The 23,850-nt window shown below is 41.8% G+C and overlaps 2 protein-coding genes and 1 long non-coding RNA gene across 3 annotated transcripts in view; all 3 read right to left on the bottom strand.

Moving 5' to 3' along the window:
• Positions 1–23,850, bottom strand: part of LOC309694419 (CD226 antigen-like) — a 246,042-nt gene that overhangs the window by 165,295 nt on the left and 56,897 nt on the right. The window lies entirely within an intron of this gene.
• Positions 1–23,850, bottom strand: part of LOC309696840 — a 60,301-nt gene that overhangs the window by 1,079 nt on the left and 35,372 nt on the right. The gene's annotated exons all lie outside the window — the stretch shown is intronic.
• LOC309695283 (uncharacterized protein) overlaps positions 19,112–23,850 on the bottom strand; it is a 28,729-nt gene continuing 23,990 nt past the window's right edge. The window contains exon 6 of the mRNA XM_082515810.1: positions 19,112–19,844. Within this exon, the coding sequence (XP_082371936.1) occupies positions 19,801–19,844 (44 nt within the window). The 3' untranslated portion in view covers positions 19,112–19,800. The remainder of the gene's footprint in view (positions 19,845–23,850) is intronic.

The raw sequence follows: 23,850 nt of genomic DNA, 5'->3' as shown, positions 1-23,850 counted from the left end.
TATTTTCAGTGAAAACAGAAACAGAGTTTCAAACTAACTAAGATTAAATTCAGATTTAAATAAGTTACCGATTAAGATAAGAGATCTGTGTTTGAGCTACTTGGTTGACTTTCCCATAAATGTTGATGAAAAAAGAACTTTGGGTAACTACATATAAGTGCTTCATAATAAAATATTAGCTGTCGCAACCATAAAACCACAGCTGTTCTGGAGAGCTTTGTCCACCTTTAGTATCCAATCTGTTATTCCACTGAAGACCATAGTTTTTTTTAGTTCTCTCCATGATGACAGCAGGGCTAACTATGTATTTAACTAGCTTTGCTATGCAAAACAGCTGAAGTCTGTCTAGATAGATGCAATATTTGTTGCTAGAAGGCAGCGCTATTTAGAAGCTTCTGATGAGGCTGTGTTCTCAGTTCTCCTTTCCTGCCGTGTTTCTCACCACAGCGTCGTAGGTGGGGTAGCAACAGCTCATTTGATACAGACTCTGAAATTGACTGAAACCGCAGGTGTACAGGCACGGTACAATGAGCAATCTGAATGGTGTTTTAACATGAAACTTGAAAGGCACATTCTCAATCATGCAATAGCCTCTATTGGTAAAGCCTCAATTTTGCAGCAAGACAATGATCCCAAACTCACTGTCAATGCAGTAAAAGCACACGTGGATACAAAAAATAAAAAATAAACAAAACACACACGCACAAAATGAAACTCTATCAATCATGGATTGGCTTCCTCAGAGCTGTGTTAGATCCTTTTGCCAGAGAAAAGAACAAAAGGCAGCAAAAAGATCCAAAGAAACTTGGGTCATATTAAATAAAAAATCATTTTTATGCAACCAGGACAGCGTAGATGGAAACACTCATGCAGAGGTTTCACCGAATTCAGAAATCAGTGGACGACATCACGGTAGCTATGTCCATCTTTTGTACTGTCTGTATTTACATAGACGTTTGCACTTGTTTCAGTAAATCCCTGGAGCTGGAAAAAAGCTCATCTTACTATAATATGACTCCCTTTTAATAGAGGGTCTAACATGGAACATTAAATATGTGCAACACTTTGGTCACCGTCTGTTACATTTAAATGTGTTTTATGAATAAAGACTTGACTATCATGTACAGTGACATCAGAAAAATACATACACTGTGAGGTGCATCACTATGATGCAATAAAAGCACTGGAATTAAGACTATATTACTAAAAACCCTTAGTTCTGTTGACACTAACTGATTTGTGTGTTATACACTGGGGTTGAACAATGTCTGGCTGCCATATTAAAATATTCTAATATTTTGTTTTATTCATCTTTATATAAACACATACTATTATATAATACGAACCAATCAAAGTCTACAACACTGCAAACCTCAAGCTCAAAAACTTATAGTCTGTGTCAAAACCAATTATATTCACTCTCCACAGTAACACAAACTTAGTGCAAATGCTGATAAGGTCATTTTTGGTCACTGGATAAATTTGTTTGAGGTACCTCAAAGTACACTAAGGAAACATGCACCTTAAAGCTTTAATAATTTTGAATATGAAAAGGTGAACTATAGCAACATTTTAGAAACCACAGTCCTGTCTTCTCCAGCTTTACATACACATATTTGACAAACAAGTACATTTACAAAGTAACAGGAAGTGAACTTGTCTCAGTAAAACAGGTAGATGTGTAGAAACATCCTGTCTGTGTAGTGTATGTGAATTGAAATCAACTTATTCTAATGAGTAAAATTCAAATGTCACATGTACCTAAACATCATGTACAATGTCCTGTACAACACGGTTATTTACAAAAACAACAGGCTCTTTTCTTAATTCTTCACATGCAATAAACCCCAAGAGAGTGACTGTTCAAAATATATCCACTGTCTTGAGTGAATGCATTTTTTCATTTGGAAACAAAAACAAACAAACAAACAAACAAAAAAAACCCATTGATCATAAATCCAGCAGGTCTGATCACATACTCAGACAACATGAATGGAAAATGTAAATAAAACACTTACTCTGTTTAAAACCACCGCACTTGTTTCTGGTGTCGTCTGTGTCATGGACGTCATTCATTACTCTACTCCGAGTACAAAGCGCTATATAAGAACCATTTACTGTTTACGATTTGTTCCCTCAGAACTTCATAAGTTATGAAATTTCAATGGCTAAAAAAAACTAAACAACAAAAAAAAGTTCTATGAAAAGCTCAAACCACTACAACTGTCACAATCTAGAGACAAAATTTTTATCAAAGTTTTAATAAACTGAACCATCTGTGAGGAACAGGAACAAGTCCAGGGTAAACCAGTGCATTCTGGGAAACTTTAAAGGCTCATATGACCGTGTGGGAAATGTGGGAAATGTGGCTCAGAACAAGTTTCAGAATAAAGTAAAACAAAAAGGCCGATGGAATTTTCCAATTATTTATTATTACTATTGATTATTATTTAAATAATATCCTGATTATTTATACAATCCTCAGCAGCTGTGTGTTGGTGGAAAAGGTGTGTCTGTGTGTGTCTGTGTGTCAGTGTCCTGGTCAAACTGGTTCAGCAGTGAGTGTTTGTTTATTGTACAGATGTGTGTTTTGTTTCACATGAGCTGTTGGTTTGTACAGCAGAATGAAAACACACAAAGCTTCTTTCCTTCTACGTTTTTATTCTGTGTTCATGAAACATCTGACAGTGACGTGACCTCATGTGTCAGTAGAGCAAACAGAGCTGGTTAGCTGTTAACAAGATGCTTAGCTCAGCTGCGTGAAAGCCATAAAACCACACAGTTAAAAACGTTTTGAAACAGAACGGCGGTTGTTGTGATTGTGTAGATTAGTGCTGCATTCATTTGATTTCTAGTTAAGGAAATGATGAGCTGCTCCCCCTGGTGGATCACCGGGGAAATTGTTGAACTAAATAGCAATAAAAATTTGAATACAGAAAAAAATCAAGACAGCACCAGTGTGTGCGGCTTGCCGTTCTTCTGTCAATTGTGTTATTGTTTGTTTTGTTTCTGACAGTTCTTGCCACCCAATCAACTCACAACTGGTGTATGAATGCCCCAAAACTTTTAGATCTTCAGTTTTCTGCCATAAGTTTTGAAGCTCTAATCAGAAAGAGTTAAGAACAGAGTATCCACCGCCCCTGGCTGATGTTCTTACTTGCTACGTGGAGCGCTTCCACCTGCCCCGACACACCGTCATTAACGCCGTAAATGTACTGGTTTAAGGTTTAAGCTGGTCAAGTTTAAACCTTGCCTTAGTGTTTCTTCAGCGGCTGCTCCAGTTGGTTATTGTCTGTTCCATCCCAGGGCATCTCCTGGAACCTGTTGCCTCTTGTCTGGTTCTTGTGATGGGGTTGGGTGGCGGTGAGCCTGCTGGCTACTGTTGCCCTCTGACTGCTCATTTCTTAATGCTCTAAGGATATCAGGTAGAGGAGGAGGAATACTGACTGTTTCTAAAATAACTTTCACTGCAAACAACTCCATGTACCAGTTTCCCCCTCCAGCTTTGAACTTCTCATGATTGGATTTTAATAGTTGGTGATTTTAATATTCACGTCTGTTCCCCTGATGGATCGTTTGCTCAGGAATTTTTAAATCTTATTCAATCTTTTAACATTGTACAGTCTGTAGAAAGCCCTACACATCAGCAGGGGCACACTCTTCAAAGTGACCTTGACCTCTGTCTCGGTTTGCTGAAATGTTAGACTGAAAACTCACATTCCTTTCAAAGCTATTGGAAAAAAAAGTTTTTTTTTCCCAACTGATTATGTTTTTGGATAGTAATGGTGTTTTTTCAGTCTGGTTTTAAACATCTACACTCCACTAAAACAACACTTTTACGGGCTTTTAATTACGTAATTCTAGCAAATGATTGCGGAAGATCCGCAATTCTTGTGCTTTTAGATCTTACTGCAGCCTTTGATGTTGTTGACCAACCACAGTATTCTTGGAACACTGATCTAAAGGGTTGAAGGACCTTAGATCAGCTGACCTGCTGCTTTCGGTTGTCCCCAAAACTGGTTGAAACTTAAAGGAGAACGAGCTTTTTCAATTGTGGCTCCCAAACTTTGGAATATGTTGCCTTTAAATATTAGACAGGCATCTACGCTTCTTCCTTTTAAGTCTCTTTTGAAAACACAAGTTTTTTCAGCATTTAGCATTTAGACTGGTGTGAGTTGATATGCTTTTTTCCCTTCATGTGCGTGTTTTAATGTGAATGGTTTTATCTTTTGTTTTATATCTTGTTTTATTTTTGTACAGCACTTTGGGCAAACTTTCCACCTTTTAAATGTGCTATATAAATAAATTAGATTTGGATTGTATTTGAAAATCATTAATCTATAAATCAACACTAAACTTTCCAGGTGATGGCTATCTGATCATTTGTAACCTCTAATTATAAATTATTCCAACTCACTGGAATCAAGAAAATTTTATAGATAAGATATGATAATTTTATAGATAGATATATATTTTACTTTTATATATTTAACAAATAGCTTCCGAATCCTCTTAGGTAAAAAAGCAACTAAAGTCTGACATCTTGAAGTAAAATGTGAACGGTAATCTATGGTGTGGAGGGCAAAATATTAATTAATTCAGTGTGAAAACACTGCCACCATGTGGTAAAAGTGAAACATTACATAATTATGAAAAGACACATTTGTGGGATCATAAATTATGCATATGTATACGTAATGCACTGAGTATAATGTGACTGATTCTTCACCAGATTTACCTTTTGTTAAATCTGTTGTGCAGAACAGAAGAAGAGCACTGTCAGGACCCCCTGAGTTTCACAGAAAATCAGACTTTACTTTTCACAGAACGTTAAAAACACATCATCTGTGGTGATCTTAAGATGCCCCCAGCAAAGTCACAGGAGTGTTATACCCACTGAGATGTAAAGTCATCCCTCTTACCTAAATGGACATTGATTCGTTTCTGAAAATAGCAGCAGCACAAATTGGTTGTTAATAGATTAGTACGACTGTCATGCTGCTATGAGAGAGTATTGGGGCCATTTTAAGAAAAAAAAAAAACATTGTCAATTTTGAGATTAAGCTCCAAACTCATATTTGACAAAGTTGAAATTTGGCCCTGTTACGACCCGTCTAGGGCCAGGCCATAACATGAGCGAGGCACTCGCTTCCCCCCCCCAAGACCCGAGCAGTCACACGCAACAAATCCGTTAGATGTGAAGTGATTTATTTACAAGGTGAATAAAGAGAACCAAAACGGGAGTGTCAACACTTCAGGGTGAGCCAAGGCCAAAACAATAAACAAAACAAACCTACACAAATCCCGCACCCCTGACCTCACCAAAATAAAGTCAAAAATAAAGACAGAGTCTGACCTCCTTAACCAACTCAAAAACAGGAGAAAACGGGTGATCAAAATAAACGGCAGCTCACCCCTACCCACTCCACTTCCACAATTTTCGCACGTATACTCTGCAGCCAGCGGCTACCACAGGACTACTGCTGGGTGATGAGGAGAAATGCGAGGACCTCTCCCGCTGTAGCGCTCCAGCCTCCTTTTATTGGGCGGGTCCTCCAGCTGGATCCAATCACGCCGGGGCAGTAAGTCCACGCACCAATCGGAACAGGGCCCTGGCAGAGCTGAATTAACATAGACAAAAACACAGCACCTGCACAAACAAACACACGGACATACAAGTTCGTAACAGGCCCTCACAGTCGTTTCCAGCCGAACAACTGCCACAGTGCTTATACCCTCTACAAAATGCTTGTGTAGATGAATCAGTGAAACACATTGGTCTTATTATGTCTTGTGATACAACACACATATTCTTTATTGCACAAGACTGTAAATATCCATATTTCCACTCCCAGCTATTTCATTTAGCACAAATCTGGCAAACTCTTTCATGTTTGTGTGTTTTTTCCTTTTAACCAGATGCAGATGTGTGCGCCATCTCTTCTAACTTTGCTATACTTATCACCACAATGTGTTTGTTTCTGAAGACATTCTGAATTATGATTTCACTAACTAATATACACGGGATATAGGCCCTTTGCACATTACTCATTTAGCCTGAAAAAATATTAAATATTCCAACAAAAAATACATAAAACATATAAAAATGTGTTTTATGTATTTTTTTTACTCTGGTCTGAGGTGCTGGGGGGACCAGTTAGAGACCAGCAGCTGGACGTCAGTGGTTGGACTGGTGGACTACTTCAGTGAAGAGTACACGACGTCTGGCTCTGGTTTAAAGTCTGAACACAAACACACACAGTTCAAACAACAGGAAACATGATTACAAGCTTTGTAGTTCAGTCAAGACCTCCAACCTCCACCTCTCTGCATCACACACAGTCCCAGTTCAACTGGGTCAGAGCTCTGAGTTTGATCCAGGATGAGGTTTGATCAGCTTATCTTAGCATGATGGATGCAAACAGGATGAGCAGCGAGCTTGTCTCTATGCAAAGTCAAAGATAAAGAGCAGCTGTACCTGGGCCTGCTTGTTCTGATGGTTGTTTGTCCATAACTGACGTCTTCACTTCTCACTGCTGAGTAGATCACAACTACAAAATAAATATCTGCAAAATGAAAACAAAACTCATTGAAGCTACAACAATACACCAGTGCAGCTACACAAAGCAAAACATTTTTACTGTTTCTAATGTTTCATCACGAGAGTCCATGACAGTGCCGGCCACTGCAAGGGTCACATTTGCAACCAGATGAATTTGTCCCACAAACACTGTTTGTGTGACTTCCCAGAGTTTATCGTCCAATATAGTGAAGAAATAACAAGAACTTTCTTTCTGTTCTTCACACGGTTCAGTAACATGAGAAATGTGATGGGTCATGAACAGGAGGAGCTACATGGCACCGATGTTCTGCTTTATAAACCGCAGCATCTTTGTACAGTTTTTTCTCTCATCTTAACACCTCTGCTGTGAAACACTGAGTGACCACAAAGAACTGGAGGCTGTTTCTGAGAAAGATGCAGGTGGACGACCACAAAGCTGCCATCTTCTTCCACTGCAGACTGACACTCTTCACCACAGAGCAAAAAGCAAAGATGTTCTCACAACATGAACACTATTGTTAGACAAACCAGTAAAAACTGTGGTGAGAATGAACTGTGTGATGGATGAACTGTAATCAACAACAGGAAGTTGGTTTTACAGTTTGCTGAACTTTGAAACGGTAAAAAGTGTTTATTATATTAAACAACATCTTGTCAATTCAGTCGTTTTCTTTATATCGACCGACAACCAACAACCGACAGTCTCGGTTGTTGTGTCCTTGGGCAAGACACTTCACCCGTTGCCTACTGGTGGTGGTCAGAGGGCCCGGTGGCGCCAGTGTCCGGCAGCCTCGCCTTTCTCAATGCGCCCCAGAGCAGCTGTGGCTACAATGTAGCTTGCCATCACAAGTGTGTGAACGTGTGTGTGAATGGGTGGATGACTGAATGTAGTGTAAAGCGCTTTGGGGCCCATAGGGACAAAGTAAAACACAAAGTAAAGCGCTATACAAATACAGGCCATTTACCATATGCAAATATGGCAATAAATTGACGTGGGCCAAAAACCAGACAGCAGATACATGTCAGACTAATCAGAGCTGCTCTAAGGTCCTACTGCTCAATTACAACACTGATAATGTTCTGAGTGTCACAACATACCTGCCATCTGGACCTGAGGCTGAGTCATTAGTTAAAATCAAAGACTCTCTAAAGAAATTTGCTGATCTGTCACATTTATTTCTGCTTATCTGCAGGGGAAGCACCCTAAGAAGAGAAGCCCAGAACTCCACCTCCTTGGCCACCTCCTTGGCCACCTCCTCCAGTTTGTCCAGGGAAACACCATCATTCCCAAAGACTGCTGAGGAATATTATCTCTAAAGCAGTGGTTCTTAACCTTGTTGGAGGTACCGAACCCCACCAGTTTCATATGCGCATTCACTGAACCCCTCTTTAGTGAAAAATAAAATATGCTTTTTTTCAAATTCAAGACATAGATATGTTTTTTATTGGTGCACAAAATGAGCCGTGCATGTCACGGTGGAGGCTCTGCCGAACCCCTGAGACCGACTCACCGAACCCCTAGGGTTCGATCGAACCCAGGTTAAGAACCACTGCTCTAAAGCATGTCCTGGGTCTGCCCCTGGGCGTACTCCCAGTGGGACACCTCATCCAAGAGGCATCCTTGTCAGATATCCGAACCACCGCAACTGGATCCTTTTAATGTGGCGGAGCGGTGGCTCTACTCTGAGCCTCTCCGGGATGGCTGAACTTCTCACGCTATCTCTAAGGGAGAGGCGAGGCACTCCTCGGTGAAAACTCACCTGATTAAGCAAACAGAACCACATCATCTGCAAAAACCAGGGATTAGATTCTAAGGCTACGTTCACACTAAATGCGAAAGTGCATCAAATCTAACTTTTTTTGACCCTATGCGACCCATATCCAATCATGTTATGACAGTTTGAACAGCACAAATCCGATATTTTCAAATCCGACCTAGGTCACTTTTGTACCTACCAATTATCAGTGCCAGAAAAGACAAACTAGAAAGCATGGGGCAGAAACTGGAGACGGAGCGAGTCAATGGACAGAAACTGAGTTTTCTGTCTAGTTAATTTGTCAAAATTCTTTCGGTTATGACTCTGCAGAAATTGATATATTGCTGCAACAACACCTACTAACTCTGTAGCTGCCATTTTTACTTCCGTAAACAGAGCACGTTGTGTGTGATTAGTAGGATCTGCTAAATTGGTCCTGGGATCAGATAAAGAGCAATTCAAAAACTCCTTTGAGCAGAGGTCCATCGGGCCTGGCTGGGCATAGCCCAAAAAAGGGACATTAGTCAACCCTTTTGTATGCCCACCACCACCACCCGCACAAGGCACTGTAGAGGTCAGGAAACATTGTGTGCTTGGCAGTGGCCAGGAGCGGACAGATCCCTGGCTATGAACATTAGGGAGTTCATATTTGACACAATAAAATAAATGCAATATATCTCACATCTTTCTATTAAATATGTGTTCCTGTTTCAGCTGCCAATTAGCTCTTTTTGGGGCAGGGATAGCTCAGTAGGTAGAGTGGTCGCCCCATTATTGGAAAGTTGGTGGTTCGAGTCCACTGAACGGTTACCCTGAGGTACCCTTGAGCTAGGTGCCGTCCCTACACAGTGCTCCCCAGTGTGGCTGCCCACTGCTTCACTGAGTGAGTGGGTCAAACGCAGAGAGAGGGGATCAATAAAGTATACACTATTATTAGCAACTATATTTGTTGAAGATTTTCATTTAGATAAAATTGTAATGTCTCTCTGTTTACATGTTTTTTTTAATCATTTTTATTATTGGTTTGCAATACTTCTTTAGGAAAAGATTATTTATATACTTACTAAGAATATTAAAAACAGACCTTTGACCCACAGCCCACCATAAAGAAAAAAAAAAAATACTACCTCGTCTTTCTTTGTCAGATTGTTCTTGATGAACTGATATCTCAATGATGACATAAGTGATGAGGTCGTCTTCTTCACTTTCTTCTTGATTTGCTGAAATGATCCAAATAATGTGAATTACATCTCTAAACAGAGATTCGACCCACAATAAATCTCAGACATGTGGTATCTAACCAGATACGTACTGATATCATTACCTTGGCCTTACTCTTTATTACTCTTTATTTTATTTAGGACAGTGCATGTTAATGAACATACATGTAAAAAAAAAACTTACATGAATGTAAACATACCAGATTATAGCCAAGGGCTAATTTCCATCTGTTGTCCATAAAACATAAAAAGTAGACATAATAATTCATAAAAAATTCATAATTCATCCATATTAAAAACTCCATCACCAAACTCACACATACACACCATTCTATTCCCAAATAAAACATTAAAACTATACAACTTCAGGAACACTTAGAAACCCTCTGGTTATTTTTGACCAGATTACATCAGTGTGCATATTAAAATTAATATGTGAGCTTTTTTTCCCTGTTTGTCTCAAAGTGGTGCCGAAAAGCAAGATTCCAACGATGCACGAGTGTTTCTTTGTCAGTCACCTTTTTCACTCACTATGTGCTTTTATTCCTCTCTGCATTTAAATATTAGCCCTTATACATCTCTACCTCTCTTCCACAGCGTGCCTCTGTCTGTCTGCCTCCCCTCACCCCAACCAATCACGGCAGATGGCTGCCCCTCCCTGAGCCTGTTTCTGCTGGAGGTTCCTTCCTGATAAAAGGCAGATTTTCCTTCCCACTTTCACCAAAGCAATTGCTCATAGGCAGTGATGCCGGTAACGCGTTGCTTAGTAATGCGTTACTCCGAATATGACCACTTTTTCAGTAACGACTAATCTAACGCGTTACTATTTCCATAACAGTAGTCAGATTAAAGTTACTTGTCCAAACCACTGTGCGTTACTATTTTTTTAAGCAAAAAGATTTGGTTTCTTCTTTTCGTCTCAGCGGATGACAAACGCATACGTGTCGTGAAACGTCACATAAGCGATAGGTCACGTTTCCCGCTCACAAGCAGCCAGCGACGTAAAAAAGTGTAAACAACAATGGAGGGAGAGAGATGTTCGTTCTTTAGCTGGAAATATGGTCACTATTTTGAGTTTCTGTCAACTAAATATTTAAATATTAAGGTTCGTTGTACACACTGTGTTGGCGAAAAAGTGTTATCTACCTTCAAAAACACTACGTCAAACTTAAAGAAACATTTGGAGTCGCAGCACAGCACAGTCAAACTCACAGAGAGAGTCCCACCAAGTGGTCCGAAGCAGAGAGCCGTGACTTCCGGAGAAGGTCCTACACCCCCCAAACAACAAAAGTTGGACTTTGGTGCAAAACCAGTAAGTGATGAAGAATTGATGAAGTTGGGCGCGCAGTATATTGTAGAAGAAATGCTACCTATAAACACTGTTGACTTGCCCTCGTTTCGTGCCATAATAAAAAAGACCCCTACTTCTGTTAATGCCGAGCTGCCTCACCGAATGACTTTTACTTCTTACTTGGAGAAGGAGTTTACAGAAATGGAGAGAAATTTGAAGGCCACACTGAATGAGATTGACTTTGTTTCAACTACCGCGGATATTTGGACTGCTAACAACAGAAGCTATATGGGAGTAACGCTCCACTGGATCAGTAGAACCACATTAGAGCGTCACAAGGTTGCATTAGCATGTAGGCGAATTCGTGGTAGACACATGTATGATGTCATTGGTACAGAAATCGAAAACATCCACTCCTCTTATGGATTACTCAACAAAGTAGTTGCAACAGTTACTGATAATGGATCCAACTTTGTTAAGGCGTTTCAAGTTTATCATCCTGTCACGGAGTCCGATGATGAGACGGAGGAGGAAGAGTCCAGCCCCAAAGACGATGATGTCACTTTTTCTGATCTGTCAGAAATCCTCTCGGCTGAGAATGAAAGTGATGGTCAGCTGTCTCTTCCCCCGCACCGCAGGTGTGCTTCGCACACCATCAACATAATTTGCACACGTGATGTGGAGAAACATTTAACAACCAATGCAGAGAGCAGGGCTGTGTATAGGAGCAGCACAGCAAAATGCACAGCTCTTTGGACCAAATCGAGTAGATCTACACTTGCATCAGAAACAGTGGAAGAAATCAGCAAAAGAAAGCTCCTAATACCAACATCCATAAGGTGGAATTCCTTTTTTGATGCTGTAAAGAGAATTGCAGAAATCCCCATGGGTGAGCTGAATACTCTGTGCACAAAGCTAGGACTGAGGTGCTTCAAAGATCAAGAATACCAGTTCCTGCATGAGTACTGCATGGCCATGAAACCTCTGACTGCAGCACTGGACATTTTACAAGGCGACTGTCCATATGGAACTTTACTACCAACACTTGAAGTTCTGATGCAGAAGACCCAGGCTGTGAAAGATGACCTCTCCAGGATGACTGCAGGCCTTCCAGATGCCATTGTACAGGTACGCTCTATCTTGAAATTAGTCAGATTTTTTGCTTCATACAATTCACAAATATGGAACAGAATATTAATTATCATTGAAAAATAAGATTAAAACAATTAAAATGTTTACAAGTAACCTAAAACAAAATAAATCCATAATACTGATCTCATATTAGGCATGGTTTGCAAATAATTCAATAACATAATAAATTGTAGGCATAAAAATATCAATTGTGTTTTTTTAGGCTATTCAGACTCGTTTCGCCGGTGTGCTGGACGACAAAGATGCCCTTCTTGCAGCTGCCAGTTGTCCAAAATTCAAACTCCGATGGCTGAGAGATGCAGGAAGGAGGGAGCGAGTTAAACAGCTTCTGACAGCAGAGTGTTGCACCACTGCTCCTCTGGCAAAAAACCCTGCCAGTGTGCCCAGTGCTACTACATCTAACAGCCAAGGTGAGATGGACTTTTTCACTTTTGAGGCAGAGCCAGAGGAGGAGACCTATTCTGCAGAAAAAGAAGTCATGGACTACCTGATGTCAGGCTACGACCTTCAGATTCTGCATAAATTTTCAAGCATAAAGACAATTTTTTTAAAGTATAACACTCCAACCCCATCAAGTGCTCCTGTGGAGCGACTTTTTAGTCTGGGAGGTTTGGTGCTCACGCCTAAAAGAAATCGACTTTCTGACAAAAGGTTTGAGAAGCTTCTGTTAATGAGGTACAACCACTGGTTTACTCGCTCCACTCTACTGTTTCCCCCATAACATGCCATCGCATGTTATGGGGGAAACAGTAGAGTATACTGTTTACAACATATACTGAAAAAACAGAGAATGGAGAATCCAATTTAAATAACTATTTACAAGTAATTGAATTAAGTTTATCAAAGTCACTTAATTAACTTATTAAAGTTTTCAAGTTGATTAACTTAAATCAATTACCTGCAAGGAAGTAAGGCAATTTAAGTTGGACCTGCAGTCTCTTTTTTTTTCATAAGATTAGTCCAAAGTTACAAAAGCGGACAATAGTGCTTACATGTGGATGGTATAAAAAGTATCTTAAGGGAAGTCAAGAAAGACTCTTTGTTTGTTTGTTTGTTTTTTTATAAAAAGTATTTATGTTAAATAAAGTCAAGAAAGACTCCTTTTTTTTCCCATAAAAAGTCCATCCATCCATCCGCGTCCGCTTATCCTTTTCAGGGTCGCGGGGGGCGCTGGAGCCTATCCAAGCTGTCATAGGGCGAGAGGTGGGGTACACCCTGGACAGGTCGCCAGTCTGTCGCAGGGCCAACACACAGGTACAGACAACCATTTGCACTCACATTCACACCTATGGGCAAATTGGATTAACCAATTAACCTATCCCCACTAAGTGCATGTCTTTGGACAGTGGGAGGAAGCCGGAGTACCCGGAGAGAACCCACACAAACACGGGGAGAACATGCAAACTCCACACAGAAAGACCCCGGCCTGATGGTGGAATTGAACTCAGGACCTTCTTGCTGTGCGGCAACAGTGCTAACCACCGTGCCACCATGCTGCCTTCATAAAAAGTATTTATGATAAATGAAGTCGACTTATTTTTTTGGGCGGCACAGTGGTCAGCACTGTTGCCGCACAGCAAGAAGGTCCTGAGTTCAATTCCACCATCAGGCTGGGGTCTTTCTGTGTGGAGTTTGCATGTTCTCCCCGTGTTTGTGTGGGTTCCCTCCGGGTACTCCGGCTTCCTCCCACCGTCCAAAGACATGCAGCTTGTGGGGATAGGTTAATTGGATAATCCAAATTGCCACTAGGTGTGAATGTGAGCGCGAATGGCTGTCTGTACCTGTGTGTTAGCCCTGCGACAGACTGGCGACCTGTCCAGGGTGTACCCCCCGCGACCCTGAAAAGGAGAAGCGGAAGCGAATGGATGGATGGACTTATTTTTTTATAAAAAGTATTTATGTTAAGTGAAGTAACAAGACTGTCTTTATTTTCATACAAACAAGTATTTCTGTCAGGAAAAAAGTTTTAAGTTCAACTTCAAATGTCAGGAGATATATTGTTGACATTACTGTTAAAATACACTTCCAATAAAGTGAGTATTGGCAAAATCGGTTGATGTTTTTATGTTGAGGCAGAGGGGAGTGTTATTGGCAGCTTCTGAAAGTAACTAATAAAGTAACTAGTAATCTAACTTAGTTACTTTAAAAATAAAGTAATCAGTAAAGTAACTAAGTTACTTTTGGAAGGAGTAATCAGTAGTCCGTAATATATTACTTTTTCTAAGTAACTGTGGCAACACTGCTCATAGGAGGTCATATGATTCTTGGGTTTTATTGTTTGGTTTGTTTGGTTTTTTAAATTCCATCCATCCATTTGCCTCTGCTTATTCTTTTCAGGGTCGCGGGGGGCGCTGGAGCCTATCCCAGCTGTCATAGGGCGAGAGGCAGGGTACACCCTGGACAGGTCGCCAGTCTGTCGCAGGGCCAACACACAGGGACAGACAACCATTCACACTCACGCATTCACAACTATGGGCAATTTAGATTCTTTAATTAACCTATCCTGACCTTTCTTATTTATTTTGTTTAATGATCATAATGAATGTGAACTTTATTCTACTAAACAAACTCAGACATGAAAGATCAGGAAGTCTGAGTCTCACCTTCAGGTTTCCTGTGAACACATCGCCTCACCAGCAGAACCAGTAACACCAGTAGAACCCCAACACAGACTGATCCAACAGATGACAACACAGAGAGAACAGGAGGAGAGAGTGATGGAGGAAGAGTGATGGAGGTGGAACCAGGAGCAGAGCTGGATGTAGGTGGAGATGTGGATCCAGGTGGAGGTGTGGTGGTGTGTTCCCCTAAAATAAAGCAAACACAGTCATTAATTGTCGTCACATTGTGAATGTTGAAACCTGCAGAAACACAGACAGGTGAGTGTGTCACCTGTGACAGTGATCCAGCTGGATGGAGACTCTCCATGACCGCTGATGTCACACTTGTAGAGGCCTTCATCAGACCTGGAAACATGCTGGATGGTCATGTGACCTGTAGGCTGCTTCCTGATGAGGGAGCCATCTTTATAGAAAGCAGCTGGGAGGTTGGAGGGAGGGGTCTTTGTTTTACAGAGCAGAGTGACATCATCTCCCTCCATCACAGGGAGGACAGGACTCTGCAGGATCACTGATCCACCTCAACACAGAGACAAACTACAGCATTTCATCCATTTACACACAGCTTCATCAACACTAACTCCACACACTCAGCTTACCAGTGACTGTCAGGTTAACCATGTTACTGATGGGACCCTCTCTGGACTCACACCAGTAAACTCCACTGTCATGAAGCATCATAGAGGTGTTACATGAAGAACCAGCTGGTTTTCCCCATGTACTTCCACACTGAGACCTCTGTTGTTTGCTTGTGTTTCTCCTCAGAGTCCATCCAGCAGAGCTGTCGTCCTCCTCACAGCTCAGAGACACAAAGTCTCCTTTAAAGAACTGAGAGCTGCTGGGACTCACAGTCAGACGAGCTGTGAGGGTTACAATGAAAAACTGACAATCTGTTAGCATTTATCAGGTTTAAACTGTGACAGAAGAAGGTTACTGACCTTGGTTTGTTGTGCAGCTCAGCAGTGAGATCAGAACTAAAGAGAAATGACACTCAGGTTGATTTGAGGTGAACATAAAGAACAACTCCACACAAACAGCTGACAAACACAGAAATCACACTCTTCTAATCATAGATTCTGGGTTAACTTGTTTAAATAACATCATATATACTGATGTTAGCCCGAGAGTGGTCTCTGTGCATCACCCGTATGAAGTCAGTATTGTCTCTTGTGTTAGTTAATTTCTTACTTATTATGTTGCTCTTGTATTTGTCACTCATCTCTCTTGTTGTCTCTGTGTTCACCTGTAACTCGTTCTCAGTCCAGTTGTGTCCTTGTTCTCTAATTTTCTCATGTCAACATTTAAGCCTTCACTTTTAGCTCAGGTCTTTCTGCAAAGTCCCGCATTCAGCTCGCTCTCTGTCTGCAACACACAGGCACTAACCACAGACCACTCTGTCTCCTGAGCTGTAAAGTGCAATTAAATATATATATATATATATATATATATATATATATATATATATATATATATATATATATATATATATATATATATATATTGTTTGCATTACCAATTCTCACTGCATACAAACTACTAATGTAAAAATATGAGTGTGGACTCCTCATGCTTCTCTTCCCCAGTTCTTATCTATAAAGCAGCTCTTGCTGTGATCATGTTTAATTCAATTTTATTTTATTTATACATTATACCAAATCCCAACAACAATCGGCTCAAGTTGCTTTGCATTGTATGGTAGACCCTACAGCAATAGCATTATAGTTTACTGACTACACTTTGAGTATACACAAAATATTCACTTCTTTTGATAATAAATAATAAATATCCACTGTATTTAAATAACCCAGTGAAGTCATGTGTCCACTGTGCAGCTGTGTTGATATAATGAGTGAATGATTTGATCTTTTCACTGCCTGCTGTGTTTCCTCGACTCCTGAGCAAAGATAAAGAGTCAGGTCAGACCTGCAGTTGGTCCTCGTGGTGTTTTGAACTTGAATTCAGCCTGATTTGTTTTTCATGTCTTCTCCTCCATCATCAGTTATCAGGAGAGCAGACAGTCAAAGTACAAGAATTCAAACAAACACAGAGATTCTACTTACAGAGCAGACACAGCACAGATGTTTCCTTCATCGTCCTTCTCACTCATTTGAGCTTTTTTTCATTTCTGTCACTGACACAAAGTAAAGCCCGCCCTCTTCCTCTGAGCACCAGCTTTCTATTGGTTCAAACACAGAGGTGGGTAGCTAACGTTTTCTCTTTTTCTCTTTGCTTAGATAGTTAGCTATCCATCACTTACCACTGATGTAGTGGATGTCCTCCTCAGTGAGAGAGGCGGAGGAATCAAATTCACAACCTTCTTGCTGTGAGGCAACAGTGCTAACCTCAAAATCAATTTGAGGTCAATAATGACAGTCAGTGATGGCAATGTATAAAATTTTATGTTGTACTGTAGAGAAGGCAGCATTTAGCTGTAGCCTCCATAAAACCACATCTGTTCTGGAGAACGTCCCCCTTTGTCTAAAATGATCAAAAAACACCAAAGACTTTTCTGATCATCTAGATGGAAACAAAAACAAAACACGTACATTTTTCAAAAATTAAAAAATATAAAGAACAATCTATCTATCTATCTATCTATCTATCTATCTATCTATCTATGTACGGACAACTCTTAGATCAACTTTCCCGTCCTCTACACTTATCAGCTGTGAATACAAATATCTGATAAACAAATGCCACAATTAAAACAGCTGCAACAAAACAAACAAAACAGCTCCTTAGAATCAGATGATTTTTCTGTCAAATGAAACCCTAAAATGTAATAAATATGTTCAGTTCCTTGATGTACACAGGGGTGGTGGCTGGAAACCACTCCACTTGTCACAGTCAAAGACAGAACTCTGACATGCTGAAGAAAACAAGTTTAAATTATTCTATATGTGTGGCGAGCAAAATGTCAACTGGGTTTTTTCATTATTTTGAATCTTTCCCAGGAGGATGAACAATAAAGACATCTATTTATCAAAATGAAGCACCTCGTTGTCAAGTTAACTCGAAGGTTAGCTAGAAAGTTGGAATTAACTTGTTTTTGTTCAGTAGAAAAAAGGCAGAAATTTGAGATTTGTAATAAATATTAATTATAAAACATCACCTTCAAGAATCTGCTAGCAAATAATTTGTAGGTTATTTAGGTTTAGGTTATTATTATTATTTTTTTTCTCACTTTCTACTTTGGCTCTCGACAAAGGCGGTCACACTTTTCTCCTCTCTCTTTCCCTTATCTTTCCTGCTTAGCTTCTGTGTCTTTGTCTATTCTTCTCTATTTTTTACTATTTTCCTGGAAAACTCTCTCACAGTCTGCTCCTTTGACTACGATGACCTGGATGACTGAGAACCTTCACAGACATATCTCTCACAGTCTGTTCTCTAAAACCTAAAAGAGGAACTATGGATTTGATCAACTGGTCCCTGAATGCAATTGACACCCTCTTCTCAACGAGAAGCCTGGGCTTGGGTGTGCCTGAGTGTCCTGGAGGGACGTTCCCTGCCGGATACACGATGGACGGCATAACTGGAGGGTCGTGTGCCTGGCTGGACCCTAACCATGATAACAGGGTTCTTGCTGATCGGAGCTGGCTTGGCCCTAGCTTATCAAAGATTAAAGAAAGCGGAATCAGCTGTTCAAAACCCCACAAGGCTGCCTGCTGTGATTGAAACGATGGGACAAGTCGTGGGCTCTCAAAATGGGCTCATTTCCAAACACCTTCGATGCTTGTTCCCTCCCAATGCAGATGGCGGGTCGATTGGACCAGTGCAGACATGCAGGACCGGATGTGCTGTCTACACCGGCTCTCTCTTACCCTTACCCACCCCTGCTGCTTGTCTTGTGTTTCTATGGTGTATTGACAGTCATGTGCTTTTTGTACCGGGGTGTTTTTTCTGTTCTCAAACTGTTTTCCCATTAGGAGCTCAGTCTGAGTGGAGTTTTTTTTTCTCCTCCTCTCACCTCATGTTGTGTATTTTCGTTGTTTTTCCTACCAGCCTACCTCTCTGACATGTCTTCCCAATGTGATGTTTGTGTAAAGTTTGGTCAGAAGGTTCTTTGTTAGTGTGCATGAACCGTAGCGCGCTGCCTGCTGCAACCTATAATTTCCTTCAGGATTAATAAAGTATTCTGATTCTGATTTCCTTAATCAGCTGCTGCTGCCATGTGTCAGTGTGAATTAGAACATCAAGGTAGCAACTATTTCCATGCTGTAGCTCTTCTATTGCTGTGGTTTAATGTTTATGTTTGTTTCCCCCCTCTTCTTCTTTTTATCTGCAGTTAAAAGATGTCTGCATCGGTTAGCCACAACCAAACCGGAACAAGTCAAATTTTCCATCGTATAGCTTGGTGAAACCCAAAGAACCACGTGAGAAACGAAAGAGAGCAAACGGTTTTTAATCCTGCAGAGAAACACGTTTGCTGTGGGAACAAGAGCAAGGTATTTGTCTCATATTTTTATTATAAATATCTATGAAACACATTCACATATTTCTGTAAACCCTGCTGATTTTCGAGTCAGTTAAATATGATATATGAAAAAAAACAAAAAACAAACAGAAGAGTCCAAAAGAGCGAAAAACTACTTTGAACATTTAAAAAAATATGTATCCCTTTTCCAACAGCACCTACTAAGATAGACTCGCCACAGACTGACTGGTTTTCCATTACAATCCGCTAGTATCTAATGTGCATGGTTGTTGTCATACGCATCCAAGCATCCCTCTACCTTTATATAGGAGGCGAACGCTACAAAAATGGTGAACATCGAGGCAATAATATAACTTCTCCTTGGTCTGAAGCTTTTAGTCAGACTTAGGGAAACATTGCATTGGTTTTTGTAGCCATTTCTCTTGTTGCTGGGTTAAAAAAATTCCACGTCCTAAATTTTTGTGAACGAGACGCAATTGTGACACATTGAGTGATGCTACTGACCAGAAAATCGGTGGGAAGTAGTCTGACAATGTCATATTTAATTACCTGCTTGGTTCTCTTGGAACCCAGGCAGAGCAGGTATTAACAAGTACCTTGAAAACGTTGACAAAACATGCTGCACCATCCGACTAGGTACTAATGGAAAAGGAGCTTTTGTTAACACATAAAACATTTTTGTATCATGTGGATGTCCTCTGGTCTGAGATGCTGGGGGGGCCAGTTAGAGAACAGCAGCTGGACGTCAGTGGTTGGACTGGTGGACTACTTCAGTGAAGAGTAGACAACGTCTGGCTCTGGTTTAAAGTCTGAATACAAACACACACAGTTCAAACAACAGGAAACATGATTACAAGCTTTGTAGTTCAATTAAGACCTCCAATCTCCACCTCTCTGCATCACACACAGTCCCATTCAGTACTGTACTGGGAACCAGCTCAGATACAAATCAGAGCTTCCATACTGGTCACACTTTAATTGCATATTAAAAAAACCCAAAAAAACGTCAACATGAAATCCACAGAGGTGAAACAATTATCTCATAAACTAAACTGCATTAAATTGCATTTTAAAAGTTAAATATTTGCTTTTTGTTCAGCTAATTGTTGGCCATAGATTTGTCATAAACCAGTGGTGGAGGAGCAGCAGAACAGGACGCCTTGTGGGTTGTAATGGTAACGACATGAATGACATGGTGTCAGGGCTCTGTGTGCGGGCAGGCAGAGATGAGGATCCAAATGCAGGACTCGAACACAGAATGAAACTCAAAAAACCTCAGCTTTATTGCTGGCAGGAACACAAACATGAAGTGATGACGGAACACTGAGACCAAGGACACACAGGCATAATCTGATGGTACGACGCAACACTGAGCATGGGAAAACACAGGGCTTATATACACAGGGTAGTAACGGGGGAATCGGCAACAGGAGGGAGACACAGCTGGGAGAGATCAGGGCTAACGAGACGGGGGAGCTAAGCTGCACACACTAACATAAGACAAAGACTTTCACAATAAAACAGGAAACATGAAACTAATAATAATCATCATCATCACTACGAGAAGAAAACAATCCATGAAGCAGAAATAAACCAAAACATAATAAACTCAAAATACTGGGTCCAACGGACCCAGAACCGTGACACATGGATTGTGATTCTGACTCTGATAATATTTCTGTAGCAGACAGTGTGTCTTAAAATGCAGATTTGTATTCTTTGGAGGAAATCGTTGCTTTTCTGCATGACACTTTTGGTAAAAAAGTGAATGTTAGGAAATATTTCCCCGAAGTGGAGAAATTCATTCAGTCAGCTATGACTCTTCAGAAAGTGGGGTTGGACTTACTGGACTTACTTAAAAAGCATTATTGCCTGAAGAAACATGTTACTGGTCTGAGGAAAGAATTAAAGCGTCTGAATCAGTAGAGAAAAGCAACTTTTCAAAATAAGACATCATGATCATACAACTCTAGGTGTTTCATCTCTGATGGGTTTTTCTGTTTGCTTTCATGATGGTTTCCTTTTATGTGCAGGGGTTGAGGGTGGCCTCCTTCAATGTGAATGGGAGGCCACCCTCCCATTCACATGGGATGCAAATAAGAGAGCCTTATTAGCAGAAGAAATCAAGCAGAAGAGACTAGTTATAGTCTTTCTCCAAGAAACACATACTGACTGTCATGGTCCTGGGCCATGTGGGCCCAGTATTCTTAGTTCCTTGAATTTCGTTCCTTATTTAGGCCATGTTTCCTGAGTTGCCCTGTTGTGTTGTTCCCTAAGTGTTTTCCCTTCGTGACTCTTACCCCCTGTGTGCCCCTTTGTGTATTTATGAGCCCTCGTCTCTCTTTGTGTTTTATTCTATGTTTTCCCCAGCCCGTTATGTCTGTGTTCTCCCCGTGCTCTCTCTCCTCCTGTCTGAACCTCTGTACTTCCTGTTTTACTTTGCCCGTCTCCCGTTAGTGTTGTGTTCACTCCTGCCGTGTCTTGTTATGATTATCAGTGTCACCTGTGTTCCCCGTGTGCTCCCACTTCCCTCGTTAACCCTCTGTATTTATGTCTGCGTCTCCCTCAGTTCTGTGTCGCGTTCTCCCTCATGCTGTGTGTGGTTCTCCCCGTGTCTTCTGGTATGTGTTACTATTAGCTCTTCCCAGTTTAGTTTAGTTTTGTATTGCTTTTGTATCACTGCTATCGTTTGTCACCTGTCAGCAATAAAGCTGCATTTTGAGTTTATCCCCTGAGTCTGTGAGTTTTGCGATTGGGTCCTCATCCTGCCTGCCACACAGCCGAGCCATGACAGAAGAACGCGACCAGTAATGGACCCAGCAAACTCCCTACGGAACCGGCAGCATGCAGACCCCGCCTTCCCTAACGAAATGAGAAGGCAGGAGGCTCGGCATGCCCGGGAGCGCGAGTCTGCCTTCTATGGGACTCGATTGGCTCTAGGTGGGCCGCGCAGCCTCCAAACTGCAAACGCTGCTGCCTTTTCCCCACATCGTCCCACGGTGATAAGAGTTGAAGGATTCAGCTTATCGCCTGCCACAACTCCTCTGGCCTTCTCAACTTCCGGTTCACCTCCCCAGTCGCCGCCCACGTCCCGCGCAAAGAAGAGGGTTACTCGGCGGCCGAGGAGAGATTTTGTGCCTCCGACAAGCAGCCTTTCACCGCTGCAGTCCTTTGCGCTCTTCCTGGGACTTCCACGCTCGGAGCTGCACAAGCTCCCTGTCTCTTCGGCGCAGCCCGGCCCGTCATCGGCTCGGGCAGCCGACGTCTCTGGGGTACCCGCGTCTACAGCCTCAGGAACTCATGGCACAGTTCCCAGGAATAAACGGCGCTCACGCCGTCGCCACCCTAAAGTTACTGAGCAAACTCCGGTGGTGAGTGAATCTGACAGTTTTTTCCATGCCACTTCTAAGTTGGACTGACTCGGACAATATTCTGTTCCTGAGTCCGCAGTTTTTCACGTCTGTAACTCATCAGAGATGAACAGTAAGTTTGAAAATGACTGTGTTTCCAGGTCTCATAACGTTTCTAAGTTCACCTCTGCACCTATTAAGCATGAGACTGAGTTCATTGCCCCCCTAGAGACTGCTGTTCAGGCTGACTTAAAAAACTCTGGCACTGTAAACTCTGTGTGCGTCATCCCAGAGACCGTTAACTCTGTGTCTGGTAATTCTGGGTCAGTTAATCCAGAGTCTGCATTACCTACCCTCACGCCCATGTTTGAGAATGACTGTTTTTCCTTTGTTCCTCCCAGGTCAGCAGTAATTAACACACAGACTGATAATCTCACCTTAGAAAAGCAAAAGACTGTTTTTGGGTTGCATACTTGTGAACTAAATATTAAAACAAACAGTCCTGAGGTTCCTGCTGAAACTGGAGGGGACCACCTGGAAACTGACCTGTGCGTCTTCCAACCTTCAAAGGCTGCGCGTTCTGTTCTTCAGGTTGCTTGTGACCCTCTGCCACATGTAGATTTTCCTGTCTTGTCTCTTAGCTCTGAAACTGTTTCTCCAGGGTTAAAGAATGTTGCTCCCCTCGAGTTAACGATGGCAGATGTGAAGTCTGGTAACTCAGGTGTTGATAACACTAAGACTATGCATTCAATCACAGTTGTTAAGGTTAAGTGCAACAAGTTACCGTCCGTCATGTGTAAACTGCTAGGGGAGCTCAGGTTGACCATTCCTGAGTCAGTTTCACACTCAGTTGCCTCAGACACCACCTGTGTTAACTCCCCTACTCCTGTACCTGCTGAGTATAAGACTGTGGACAGTGTTTCTTCACTCCTGGACTATGTTACTGCTCCTGAACTCTGCTCTCCAATTCCAGTTCCTGTAACCAGGGCAGCGTGGGCCCAGCTTTCCCTTGCTCCCGTATCTGTTTCTCGGGAGAGGGTGGCTGAGGTCCAGCCTGTCCCTGCTTCTGTCCCCAGTCTGACAAAGGCTCCGTTCATCCCGGCACCCGTACCTGCTCCTCGGGTGGGGTTGATGGACACCCAGCCTTTGCCTGCTCCTGTTCCGGTTCCCCGGGTGAGGTCAGCCGTGACCCTGCCGACTCCTGCACCCGTCTCAGTTCCTCGGGTGGGAGCGACAGAGGTCCAGCTAGCTCCTGCACCTACACCGGCCCCCAGGGTAAAGGCAGCCAGAGCCCAGCTCGTCCCTGCACCCGTAACTGTTTCTCGGGTGGGGATGGCTGGTGTTCGGCCAGGCCCAGCACCCGTCCCTGTCCCTCGGAGGAGAGCAGCCAAGAGTCAGTCACCTGTTCAGTCACCAGTTCAACTACCTGCTGTTCCACCATCACTACAACCACCACTACAACTTG

This window comes from Aulonocara stuartgranti (assembly GCF_965226115.1).
Source record: "Aulonocara stuartgranti genome assembly, chromosome: 3".
In the NCBI taxonomy this organism is placed as follows: Eukaryota; Metazoa; Chordata; class Actinopteri; order Cichliformes; family Cichlidae; genus Aulonocara; species Aulonocara stuartgranti.
Note: the sequence above shows the minus strand (reverse complement) of the source record. Positions and strands in the feature narration are given on the sequence as shown.